At 43.8% G+C, this 13,886-nt stretch overlaps 1 protein-coding gene across 1 annotated transcript in view; it reads right to left on the reverse strand.

Annotated features, from left to right (window-relative positions):
• Positions 1 to 13,886, reverse strand: part of LOC141145293 (uncharacterized) — a 123,901-nt gene that overhangs the window by 101,295 nt on the left and 8,720 nt on the right. The window contains exon 4 of the mRNA XM_073631858.1: positions 5,056 to 5,133. Within this exon, the coding sequence (XP_073487959.1) occupies positions 5,056 to 5,133 (78 nt within the window). The remainder of the gene's footprint in view (positions 1 to 5,055; positions 5,134 to 13,886) is intronic.

The raw sequence follows: 13,886 nt of genomic DNA on the forward strand, positions 1-13,886 counted from the left end.
GTGTCGCACTGATTCCCAAAAGTAGTTCCTGCACTACTTTTGTTGATTTCAGTGGCGATTTCAATAGACATCTGTGCAGGAACCCACACAGATGTCTTTGAAATTGCCCCTGAAGTCCGACTGAAAAGCGGGTTTAAAATCGTGAGAGTTTAGCTGAACTTGCACGATTTCAAACCCACAATCACTGTGAACCCAGGCTAAAGCCAACTTAAAGTAAAACTAGAACTCTCAAATCAACAAAAAGCATTAACTTTTCTGACTGCAGTGCTGTAGGTCAGATTCGTCAGGGGAGCGTCAGGCCACTTCAGAGGGACTATTGCTCCCACACAGAGAGCAGAGGACCTTTCCTGCAGCATGGTGGCAGGGGACATTATTAACGTGCTTGTAAACCCTCAGTTTGTAAAACAACCCATTCAGTTTAAAATAGAAATGAAAGATAAAACATTTGTGTCAGGACAAGTCTGATCACTTGAGGAGAGCAGGCTGAGTTCCCAGCACAGCTAGAGAAATAACCATGCTGTGTTATCTTGCCCAGTGAGGTCAGTTTTAAATAGGAAAGCAAAGGGACTGGCAGGATCACCAAGGATTTGACACCAAGGAAGCAATACTAAGAAAACAGAGTACTTTTTCATACAAGTACATGGTACAGCCGACACATATCAGGTATATGAAATGTTGGGTTTACATATTCTTAAAAGAAAATTAACTGTAAAGATGACCAAGCAATGCTGGAATTTTGATAGATTCTTGCTGAATTAGTCGAAATTCAAGCGGAGGGTGGCCCTCCAGCTGTCAGAATACAATATCCCGCACAGGAGATTCCTTCATCCAAGCTGTTTAGGATAAATGGAAGAATTTATAAGATTTCTCACATTCAGCCAGTGGGCTAATTAGAGCTGTCTTTGTGTATATGGCTCTGTGTGTGAGTAGACTTTGAATACCTTTTAGCAGTGGGGGCTGGTGCTCAATATTTTGGGGGCAAATTAACACCACCACCCCCTCGCGGGAGATGGGCGACAATGATCAGCCCACACCCCCCCCCCCCACGCATGGGAGACGGGTGGCGGCGATTCTCCCCCCCCCCCCCCCCCCCCCCCCCCGCGCGTGGGAAAAGGACGATGTGAATGCGGCAATCAGATGCCTTACCTTAGGAGGCAGGGGGAAGGAAGAGCCGGGACCACTCTGACCACTTCTCCTATCTTCCACTGTTCAAAAGGGTGAGAGCCCCACGTGCTGGCATTGCTGATGCAATTATATTCGTGCAGAAAGGATCTGGACAGCCGCACACAGGGATGAGCAGATAAAATCTTCTTTTATTCAAAACATGGCATAAAATCAGTACATGGCACCGCTGGAGCAGCACAGCTTAGCCGCTAACGCGTTTCACGCTCTTACAGAGCGCTTACTCATAGAAAATGGTGCAATGTTCGATGAGCTTTGCAAGCAGGAATCACAAGGATCACTGCAGAAGATGGCATCAATGGAGAGCTCATAACACTACCCCCAGAGGCCAAAAACAGAGTATCTTACGAAGGCTGTTTGCTCACAAATCAAGATGATATATGGGATACAATGGGATAAGTACAGGGACATGTAGTAGATATGATGAATATCAAAATATGAGCCTTGGTGTGGCCCTTCTCGGTCCTTTAAATATGCAGTCAGCAGAAGTAAGTGGCCCACACCCTCTGCCTGTGATCTCCTGTTGTGGACCTTGTCTGTCAGGACGCTATCCTCCCTGGCAGTGCGCATGGATTAGGGGGACAGCGCCCCTGCACCCAGCATGGACGGGCCACCACTGCCTCTAAGTCTAGTACATTTTTTCTTTTTATTTAACCCAGTGGGCTTAAAGGAAAAAAAAACTGAAGAGCTTGTGAGGAGCCGCTGTACTAACTATCTGATGTTAGTACATCGATCTCCCCCGCTGGGCTATTGTGCTCTGACAGGGGGGTGGCCCCCTGCCAGAACACACTGGTCTGTCCCCCCCACCCCCACCAGAATATACCAGATGCGATCAGCAGACCTTTTTCGGTCATGACCCTTCGACAGAAGACGGCGAATTGGCTTCTGTCGGACCAGCTGCTGTACACATGGGCCGAATGTCTGCCGGTTCAATGCCGCCCAATATTCGGCCTGTGTGTACAGCCCTTTCGTCTTGATACACCTAGAATGTATTTCTCTGCTTTAAAATTTAAATTATATTTGCTTTCAGGTCTGTATCAGTTTTGTACTTGTATATTGTGGAAAAATGTGCACATGCAAAGCCCGCTGATTAATCCCAGGCAGCCCCCTAATGCAAAAAATCCAAATGCACACAATTTGTAAGGTCATTTAAATTTTAACTTGTGCACACACAAAGTGTCAGAAAGAAGAGAATTTGATTAATTGTTGTGTAAATGGCAGTACTGCACAGCAAGCATACAAAAATAGATAATCATGTAACAAAAAATACAGCCCAGCTTTGAGTAATTCCATTTTACCTAGCAGCTGCCACTCAAAGGTTGATTGACCTTACAGTTTTTAGTGGTAGACATAGTAACAGAGATCGCAGAGTAACAGTCAAAAAGGTCTAGTACTAATACATGCAGGATGATGATCAGGTCATTATTCTATGATGCTCACAAAGCCATTAGCTCCATCCAGGCTGCCCAGGAGAATTCCAGCACACGAGAGTGCTGTATACACACAGGAATTCAATCTTCCATTAGCCAGGCATTACAATAAATAGGTGATAATGTGGAAAGCTTAGGTTTCAGACCACAGTACAATAAGATGCTTGCAGGGAAAACCCTACTTAAAGTGAACCCGTTAACCATTTTAAACATTTCAAAATCTCTACTAAAAAGCATCACCAGCTACCTGCTTATACCTTTATGGGCCAGAAAACTCTCCTATGTGTGGCCCTTTGTGCTACTAAGGGCCACATTCCTCAGGCAACTTGGCTAAAGCTAGTGAGACACGTGTAAATTTCTCTCGTTCAGCCTCGCACAAGAGAAATTAGTCCATTGCCTATCCATGCTAAACAGCAATCTCCATTGCTAACTATGGCAATCAGGAAGCCATAACACCAGAGTCTCCATATATACATGAACAGAGATTTCATCTGACAGGATGCAGTCACTTTTAGGCCGATCATTTTTTGCCCGTCTCAGTCAATTTTTAAATCAACCTTCCATGAGGCATCAGACATGTGGTAGTAGCCCGGCCAGCTTGCACCCACAAGACCGTGCATAGCTAGAAAGCACGGATAGCTTATTCCTTCAATTCTACCAATGGGTTCAGCAGTCCTCACTACAGCTGATTTTGGCAGAAATTTTTGTAAAATAGAATTTGCTTAGGCTATTCATGCTGGTAGCTAGTTATTGGTCTATCATATGTTTGCTGCCAAAAATTATATCATACTTACTTTGTAATTTACCTTTCTAAGCGCCAATCCATAGCAGCTTATAAAGCCCATCCAGTTTGTTCCTAGTGATTTAAAGGAAATGGACAGTGGTGTGGGCATCAAAACTTTTTGGCTTTGCACTGGTCCTGTTGGTCATAGTAGGTGGGGCAACTACCACATGTATGCTGCCATGGATTGGTGCCAGGAAAGGAACATTTTGAGGTAAGTTTCGCTGAGTCAAGTGGTCCAGAAAGGGCCACTATGGCTTCAATTTTGTCCGATTCCTGCTGAATGGGAGTGTGGTCATCTTAACCCCTTCCCTCCGAGCGTACGCAGATGTGTATACTCGGCTTTCAGGGGTTATACCGGGATGATACCCGCAGCTGCAGGCAGGCGTTTTATAGAGCCGGCGATCGGCTTTCCTAGCTATGGAAATTATGCCACCGAACAGCAGGCGTGTGGCATCATTTCCTCTAATTACTGGGCGAGAGGCCCGGGAGTGACCACTACACTTTACAACACCAACAGACCTATCCCTGGTTGGCTGTGATAATCTTTGCTCCATCTTGGCACCCTAGTTCAACTCTATGTTAGCAGTTAATTTTCCTGGTCTTGTTGTGCCCCTGAGGATCCCCTGAGGAAGCCCTTATGGGTGAAACATGTCAGGATTAAACATTGTATCATCACTTACCTTGAAAATGTCCCCATGATGTGATAAAATGACTATCTGCTAAGTTTTTTTATGTCACACAAATTTTAACAATGTATATATAAAATGTGTTAATTCTTAAAGACAAAATCTTTATGGGCATTCAATTGTCTCTGGCACCGTTAAAAAATCCCACCTCTGGGTACATCAGGCTTAGTTTTGCTTTAATTTATCAGCCATAGTTAATAGAATAAATAGGCATATTTATAAAGACTGCAAAATATACTTGATCACTTTACTTTTTCTCAGCTATTCCAGAGTGCATTTTACCACTGCTTATAAAAGTCCTATGAAGGGCAGCCCCATGCATTCTCATAGCAGCACGTTTTTACTGCAGGTGGTTGTGGGTGCGGGAATCGCTGCTATTCCAGCAGCCGCAGCCACACGCATAGGTGTGAACCAAGCCTTAAATAGGAAGGTTGAGCGATTGCAGTAAAATACAAAGTTCCTTCTAGTGGGTATTCAACAAATCTATATTATTAATACAGCAACAAAAAGGAATTACAGCAAGCATACTAAATCTTAAAAAATGAAATAAGAAAAATAACTCAAAATGTGCACTCACTAAAAAGACAATACTTTCCCTTAAGCCCCAGCTCACACATGCGGTGCGGGAAATGCATTGAACCCTGTGCATTCGAATTGTACTGTGTTTCGATCCACTGCAGGTGTCAATACGAAGTTAACACCCCAAAAGGATCGTAAACACAGTACGGCTTGCCTGCACCAGATCTCATGGTAAAAAACGACCATGCAATGCTGTTGCGGTGAGGCTCCAAAAAAGAATGAATAGGCTCAAATCGCACCGCATCACAATTACAAGTGAATTGCACAGGAATGCAGTGCAGTTCCTGTGCGATTTAAATGTGAATTATAGTGTGGGGCTTAAGGTTTTAAACAGCAATTGTACTGCCAGTACCTATTCTCTTATTGTGATAAAATACATGGAAAGAATACCAACCTTTAACTCTGACACCGTCTGTTCAGCTTCTGCAGTCAGCCTTGGTTGGTTATGCGTAACTTTTCTTGCCTGTTTCCTTGTACAGTCTTGTTAAGGCAAATCTTAGCCAGTTCATTTACAAGTCTCCACTCTGTGTGTACAGACTAGAATAATATTTAAGCATCACCCTCATACTTATTACATTAAAAAAGAAGTGAACTGCAGATGCTAGAACATACTGGTATGTTTTTTAAGCCCTTACAATGAACTATTTTTATTTGCTCCCCTTTGGTCTGTTAAAGCCTAAAGCCGGTTACAGAAAGCCGGTCTGTTCAGCAGGATCCGGCCTATTTTCGGTCAGTGTGTTCTCCTCTCTGTTCAAATGACTGGCTTTTATCAAAAGGTCATACTGGAAAACCAGCATTCAAAAAGTGCTTGCAGCCAATAGCTGTCCCCGCTGTCAGAATACAAGTGTGGCAGAGGAGATCCCTGCGTCTACATCACTTGTGTGGATGCGGGGATCTGTCAGGTTTTTTCATTCAACCTGCTAGTTGAACAAAAAAAAAAAAAAAAACTGTATGTATACCCTGCTTAAAGCAGAGTTCCATCCAAAAGTGGAACTTCCACTTATCTGATTCCTCCCCATCTCCAGTTCCACATTTGCTACCTTTCGGGGGGGGGGGGGGAATCGGGTACCTGTTTTTTACAGGTACCCTGTCCCCACTTCTGGGAGACTGGCAGCGGCGAAGTACGTCAGCAGCTCGGCCCCCCTCCTCCTTCCTCCCTTTCTGCTGGGCCAGTGAGAGAGCGCAGCACGCTTTGCCCTTGCACAGTAGGGACCCGGCCATCCAACGAAGTAAGAAGATTTAATCTAAAGGAGGACACAGCACAAGGAACATATTATACTGAAGGCAACTAACATTGAACAACGATGAGGCTGTCAATCAGCTGGAGCTCCCTCCCTGTCACCATTTTACTCTTAGCATCAGAAAAACTTGTCAGAAGTGATTCATGCTGATAGCAGAGGAACAAAACAGCAGAGAGAAATCACACTTAGTGCTCTTAAAGTGATTGTAAAGGATCGTTTTTAATTTTTTTTAAATAACAAACATATCATACTTACCTCCAGAGTTCGGGGCCACTCTGTGCTCATTTTGCACAGAGTGGCCCCGAACATTCTCTTCTGGGGTCCCCCGGCGGCTTTCACGGCTCCTCCCTGCATCAGATAACCCCCTAGGAGAATGGACACTATCCCGAGTCCAGCATTTGCATCCACAGACATGAATGCCGGACTCGGCCCCGCCCCCCGGTGCCCTCGTCATTGGATTTGATTGACAGCAGCGGGAGCCAATGGCTGCACTGCTATCAATCTATCCAAGCAAGAGCCAGGACCCCACGTGGAGAGAGGAAAAGTGCGTCCCCATCGAGGAGATGAAAGGGTTCAGGTAAGTAAAACGGGAGGGCTGGGGGGCTGGTGACTGCCAGGTGTTTTTTCACCTTAATGCATAGGATGCATTAAGGTGAAAAAAACACGAGGGTTTACAAACCCCTTTAAAGCAGAGTTCTGCCGGTGGAAAAAAAAAAAATTACAAATACTGTAGCTGTTGATTTTTAATATAAGGACACTTACCTGTCCAGGGAGCCTGCAATGTCGGCACCCCAGCCGATTTTTGGATCGCCTCCTGGGTGCTGCCGCCGCCATTCCTGGCAGGAGAACCAGGCAGTGAAGACACAATGTGCAGCGATTTTCCCCGGAAGTTGGAGCAGATACCTGGATTTGACAGGTATCTGCTCACCCCTCCCCCCTGAAAGGTGCCAAATGTGACACCGGAGGGGGGGAGGAATCCGAACAGCGGAAGTTGCATTTCCGGGTGGAACTCCGCTTTAACTGAGACAAGTACACACTATAGAGGGATATGCTTTGTTTATATTTCATGTCTAAGGTTTACAACCACTTTAAAGCGCGCTTATAAACCCCCATTAATCCTAATAGTACAACTTTATTACACTGGCTAACTCTGGTCACTTCTATGTGTTCTTTAGAACTGAAGAGTAGATTACAGGCAGTATGAAGGAGTCACAAGATGCTCTGTAGGTCAAGTGATATACAGCCATCTCTTTGTTCTCTGCAGACTTGTACAGAGAGGGAGCATTTGGGTATAAAGCAAACAATCCATCCCAAAGCTGCTGCTAACAAAGCAAACAGAATATTGGCATGCATTAAAAAGGGGATTAACTCCAGGGATAAAACGATAATTCTCCCGCTCTACACGACTCTGGTCCGGCTGCACATGAAGTATGCTGTCCAGTTCTGGGCACCAGTCCTACAGGAAGGATGTACTGGAAATGGAGAGAGTACAAAGAATGGCAAGAAAGCTAATAAAGGGTCTGGAGGATATAAGTTATGAAGAAAGGTTGCGAGCACTGAACTTATTCTCTCTGGAGAAGAGACACTTGAGAGGGGATATAATTTCAATATACAAATACCATACTGGTGACCCCACAATAGGGATAAAACTTTTTCGCGGAAGGGAGTTTAACAAGACACATGGCCACTCATTAAAATTGGAAGAAAAGAGGTTTAACCTTAAACTACGTAGAGGGTTCTTTACTGTAAGAGCGGCAAGGATGTGGAATTCCCTTCCACAGGCGGTGGTCTCAGCGGGGGGCATCGATAGTTTCAAAAACTATTAGATAAGCACCTGAATGACCGCAACATATAGGGATATACAATGTAATACTGACATATAATCACACACATAGGTTGGACTTGATGTCTTTTTTCAACCTCAACCACTATGTAACTATGTATGACCTAGCCTAAAGCCACGTACACACGTGCGGACTTTTCGACCGGACTGGTCCGACAGACTTTCAACGGACTTTTGACGGACTTCCGACGGACTTTTTAACGAACGGACTTGCCTACACAAGATCACACCAAAGTCTGACGGATTCGTATGTGATGACGTACACCGGACTAAAATAAGGAAGTTGATAGCCAGTAGCCAATAGCTGCCGTGGGTTTTTGTCCATCTGACTAGCATACAGACGAGCGGATTTCTGGATCCGGCGGAGTTCCGACGTAAAGATTTGAAGCATGTTCCAAATCTAAAGTCCCTCAGATTTTCGACTGGAAAAGTCCTCTGAAGGTCCGATGAAGCCCACACACGATCGGATTGTCCGCCGGACTCGGTCCATCGGACCAGTCCGGTCGAAAAGTCCGACCATGTGTACGCTGCATTAGTATTCATTACTATGATCTCTTAACAAGGACGAAGAATAATGGGAAGAGCCCGTATGAAAAGGCACAGCATTCTCTGTGCCTAGGACAGAATAAATGCTAAATGTGCTTGTCTAACTGAGCTTTCTAAGATTTCCTTTAGTGAAGAAGATATTATCTCACAGTAAGCAGTGCAACGGCTCATGTAAATATTTTCTACATCTCTGTCTACATCCATTTGAACCTATTCAGTACTAGCTCACCTTATTCTACATAATAGGCGTGATAAATGTAGAAATAATGCTTTGGTATGCAAATTATTCCTGAAGAAGCTGTGCACTGGATAATGCATATTTAGTAGCACCTGAAGCATATACAACAGCGGCATGAGGGCAGTAAAGTGCTTTAAATATGTAGAACAGGTGCAGGAAAGTACACAAGATTATTCACACCTGTTATTCATTCTTACAATGCACAAAACCATTGATATTAGAGGGGCATTTCTAACAACTGTAGTTTTCCTGAGAGGAGGGGGTTTCAATCTTTTTCTTTTGTTAATGATACTGTTTTTTACTTATTTCTCCATTCATGAGGATCATGCACCCGTACAACAGGTTTGGTGGTGTAGGATTAGGGGATGCACCATTAACAAGCATATGGCTGCTTTTACTCCAGTCTTCTCCAACCTTTTAACTATGAAAAAGTCCTTGAAACAAAAAATGTAGGCTGTCAAGGAACTCCTTCACAAATTATTATATTTATAGTTCATTTTACATTTCACACCGAGGCATTTTACAAGCGTTTATTGCGCTAAAAATAGCGCCTGTAAACTGCCTCTTCTGCAGCCTCAGTGTGAAAGCCCGAGTGCTTTCACACTGGGGTGGTGCGCTTGCAGGACAGGGAAAAAAGTCCTGCAAGCAGCATCTTTGGGGTGCTTTAGGAGCGGTGAATACAGCGCTCCCAAAACGCCCCTGACATTGAAATCAATGGCCAGCACTACCGAAACGCCTGCAAAGCCCTTCAGCAGCGGCGCTTTGAACCCTTTTTTAACCGCTAGCGGGGGTTAAAAGCGCCCCGCTAGCACCCAAAAAGCGCTGCTAAAATGACAATGTCAACACAGCCAGCGCCTCAGTGTGAAAGTGTGACCAGAGAGTTGTAAATAAAAAAATAAACAAAATAGTTTGGCATATTTAGTTTATCAGACACCAAGAATAGATGATTTTGTAACATCCTCCCACTGTAACAAAATAATTTTAGCAATCCTGAAATGAAACGAAGAATAAAAAAGACCAGGAAACACGCAAAGTGAAAATTTACGTTTTCTTTGACTTTGGTAGTATGCAGAGAAATGCCCTCCTTCATTAAAGTGGTTTTAAAGGCTCAGTCTATGCACAAAGGTAAGAAACCTTCTGTGTGCAGCACTCCACCCCCCCAATACTCACCTGAGCTCCTCTCAATCCAGCGATGTGTTTAGAACAATATCAGGTGCTTGATAGCTGCTGATCCAAGGCTGATTCATTTTTATGAATGTGAGCCTATCAACGGATCTATCTGTGGACAGGCGCACTCTTTGATCCATTACAAACCCCACTGAATGTGCGTTCAGAAAGCACGCTGGATGCAGGACAGGCCAGTAGCTCAATTGCATATTGAGCAAGTTCTGGACAGTGGTCCATCCTCAAGACCCAGTAACCAAGTGGATGCTCAGTTGGAAAGGTCTCCAAGTCTGCTCTTGCCCGTAGATGTTCCTACCCCGCTGGCGATGGTTGCTTGAACCGATCAGACCTTGGCGCTGAGGACTGAAAAATTGTAGCCGGCCACCTTCTCCACCGCTCTACCTCTGACTGAACGAAGCCTCAGCAACACGTTATCCAGCACCAGGATAATTGTAACCTCCCAGGGTCTGGAAATGCGTTGCACAAACCTTTCTTCAAGGCCTCCTGAAGATGTGTCATCCTCTGCTCCCTCTGCGAAGGCAGGATGAGTTCTGCAACCTTACCCTTGTAACGTGGATCAAGAAGGGTTGCCAGCCAGTAATATTGAGAATAATAGAAGGGTTTGGCGCTGTTCCTTTTAGTTGGATAATTCCCTACCTTCATATAGGTTTACTAGATGCAAATCAAAATGTAAATTCCTAGGTGCACCGTGCATGTGTCAAATAGATAATCTACTACAGTATTGTACAATCATAGGTGATACATAGACATTGGATATATGAAAAACTTTATATGTGTAAACTTAAATATGACATCAAATCTCATATGGGGTATTACTGGTAAAGGGGGGAGGGGAAAGGAGGGGGATGGGGGGTGGAAGTGGGGAGGGAAGGGAAGGGGGACAGGTGTGGGAGATCTGCTCCTGATGGGGAAATTGATAGTATCAGGATAAAGTGCAAACGTGCTGGTGAAATTCAAAAAAGTCCTTATATGTGATACACAGTGGCGCAAAACTGTAACTGCCTGCTACCCCCGCAGGGGTGAAGTGATCTGGTGAGTGGCTGCACTTTCAGAGCAAGGATATATTAAAAGTGAAGGGTTATTACCACAACAGCACAAGAAACTGCATAAGAGATATACTAAGAATCTGACAACAAGTGTATCACATATAAGGACTTTTTTGAATTTCACCAGCACGTTTGCACTTTATCCTGATACTATCAATTTCCCCATCAGGAGCAGATCTCCCACACCTGTCCCCCTTCCCTTCCCTCCCCACTTCCACCCCCCATCCCCCTCCTTTCCCCTCCCCCCCCCTCCCCCCTTTACCAGTAATACCCCATATGAGATTTGATGTCATATTTAAGTTTACACATATAAAGTTTTTCATATATCCAATGTCTATGTATCACCTATGATTGTACAATACTGTAGTAGATTATCTATTTGACACATGCACGGTGCACCTAGGAATTTACATTTTGATTTGCATCTAGTAAACCTATATGAAGGTAGGGAATTATCCAACTAAAAGGAACAGCGCCAAACCCTTCTATTATTCTCAATATATCTTAGCTGTCCCCAATTAGGGTGACTGCTTGTTGGGAGGCAGCAGTTCCAAACTTCACCAAACCCTTTACTTCCACTGCGCGGGTTCACCATCCCTTTGCCAGCCAGTAATGATCCCTCTCCTTGATACCACAAATCCTAGGGTCCTTTCGCAGGCTTTGCAGAATCAGGGAGGTCATGCAGCGTAAGTTTGCAGAGGCATTCATTTCTGAGTCCTCTGGGTCACTAAGGATCATATGATCTGTAACTACAGAGCCACGTACTGAGAGCCACGTACAACTCCTTGGGTTTCTTTTTGGCTGCTTATGAATGTAACGAATACGAATTTATCCGAAGTTACTAATTATCGGGAATAACAAATGCCGAATCTAAATGAATGGAACCTAACAAATTATTAATAATTAATATATTGTTATTTATTATTATTAATTTGTTACGTTCTATTAATTTAGATGCAGCATTTGTTATTTTGGTGAATTCGTAACTTTGGATAAATTCATATTCGTTACATTCACTAACAGACATATTTAAAAGGAAATTCCAATACCTTTAAAAAAAATTGTTGGTAATAGTTATTATTATTAGTTAGTTCGTTATTATTTCGGATGTACGAATTTTCAGTTTTTCGAATTTTCGTTCTTATTTTCGGATTTTTGTTCTTTTGAATTTTCGGATTTTTATTCTTATTTTCGAATTTACGGAAAAATTTGTTTAATGGGTTTTCGTTAATTCAAATATTTCCTAATTAACGAGTTTGTCTAATTTCATCGAAAAATAAAATTCGGAACGAAACGAATTGCACATGTCTAATTAGGAGGAATTGTGCCCTACTGAAGGTGTGATTGGGAGGAATTGTGCCCCATCGTCGGTGTGATTGGGAGTAATTGTGGCCTATCTTTGGTGTCATTGGGAGGAGTTCTGCCCTACGTTGGTGTCACTGGGTGGAACTGTGCCTCTTCGTTTTGGAAGGAGATAAACTCTAGAGAGTGTCTCACCAAAAGGTATCTCCTATCCAAAGGATGCCAGAAATGTTGCTTGTACCTCAGTACAGACCTCTGGGAAAAGCAGTGAGATAATTATCAAGCAGAAATAGATTTATGCTGTACAAAATGCTTTTTTTTTAGCAATTATATAAATATTCTAGCAAAAGTTATCATGATCTGGGGCTCCCCCTGTAGGTGTGGTAATGTAAAGTGTTTGTGCAAGGCAAGATGGCCATATAAGCAAAATGATGCTGTAAGCCCTGCAACAGAGTCTGCACATGGCTGGAATTACACTTCTTACCCTCTAAGTCAATGGATTTGTTCCACCCCCTTCCTAACCCTGTTAACTGATCAAGCCTTGTCAAAGTAACAAGATCAGCCATAGTCACATAAAACACACCAGGGCTGGGGGTGGAGAGGCTAAAAGGAACAATTTGCCCAGATTTGTGTCAGTACACCTAACACTGACAATCAGAAAAGTAAAGCAAACTGTCACCCTACTGTGTTAGATCGGTCCTAGGTGTTCGCAACCATAGTGGGTGAACTACAATCACACAATACAAGAGAAAAACTTCTCCACTCTCTTTTTTGGATCTTTGACCTGTAACTCCACCACATCCAATCAGAAAACCTTTTGTATTTATTAAAGAAAAAAAAGTAGGTGTTCAGTGAATGGTAGCAGAGCTGAGAGAGCAACCCCCCTGTGCTTACTATGGAGAAGGAAAGATGCTCGCCACATTAAAAAATGAAGAAAAAAAATGTTGTGAGGTCCCCACTAAATTCCTTACCAGAAACGTATCCAGCATGCAGCCTGGCAGGGTCGGAAGGGGAAGGGGACAAGCGTGCCGGCACCCCCCCCCTCCTGAACCAAACTAGACCACACACCCTAACAGGGTAAATCACCTTGTGTCCATGTTGATGAGGACAAGGGCCTCTTCCCCACAACCCTGGCCTGGTGGTTGTTGGGGCCAGAGGAGGTGACTTAATGGAATGGGTGACCCTGCCTCTTAGTTTATTTCAGCAGCCGAGGGAAGAGGAGTGTCTGTTGGCGGGAGCCAAGTTACAGAATAGTCTAATGTCTGGGGTTTTTTTTCTGTTTGGGTCAGAGGGTTTTATTCATTGTGATTGACAATGGATATACATCAGGGGACATTTATTTAGTAACGCAAAACTCATTCACATGGGAGGGCCTTGTTAAAGGAGGCTTTCAGCTTTCGATAAGTCACCTCTCGCACCCCCACAACCCCTGGATCTGGATTGGATGGATAACGTTCTGGTATAGATTGGGGGGAAAACCTGCATGCCATTTAATTTTTTTAATTGAGTCATGGTTGTTAGGACACAGGGGCGGGTGCCAGCTCCTTAACAACCCATAGTCAACCCGGCAGCTGACAGTAAACGTCTGTTTACATCCGTTTAACTCCATTCAGGTCCTTTTAAATGGAACAGGACAGAGATTGGCTCCATTTCGATAAAAGGGACCTGAACAGATGCAGATGTAAACGGATAATCAATCGTTTGCCCAACGGATGGATGAAAAATGGACAGATGGAATACCCGTGTGAAAGGGACCTTAGGGAACAGGAATTGTAACATGGGATGACCATTTCCCTTTAGCCTATGAAGAGAAGTGGAGTAGGA

Source organism: Aquarana catesbeiana, linkage group LG05, assembly GCF_042186555.1.
Source record: "Aquarana catesbeiana isolate 2022-GZ linkage group LG05, ASM4218655v1, whole genome shotgun sequence".
NCBI lineage: Eukaryota > Metazoa > Chordata > Amphibia > Anura > Ranidae > Aquarana > Aquarana catesbeiana.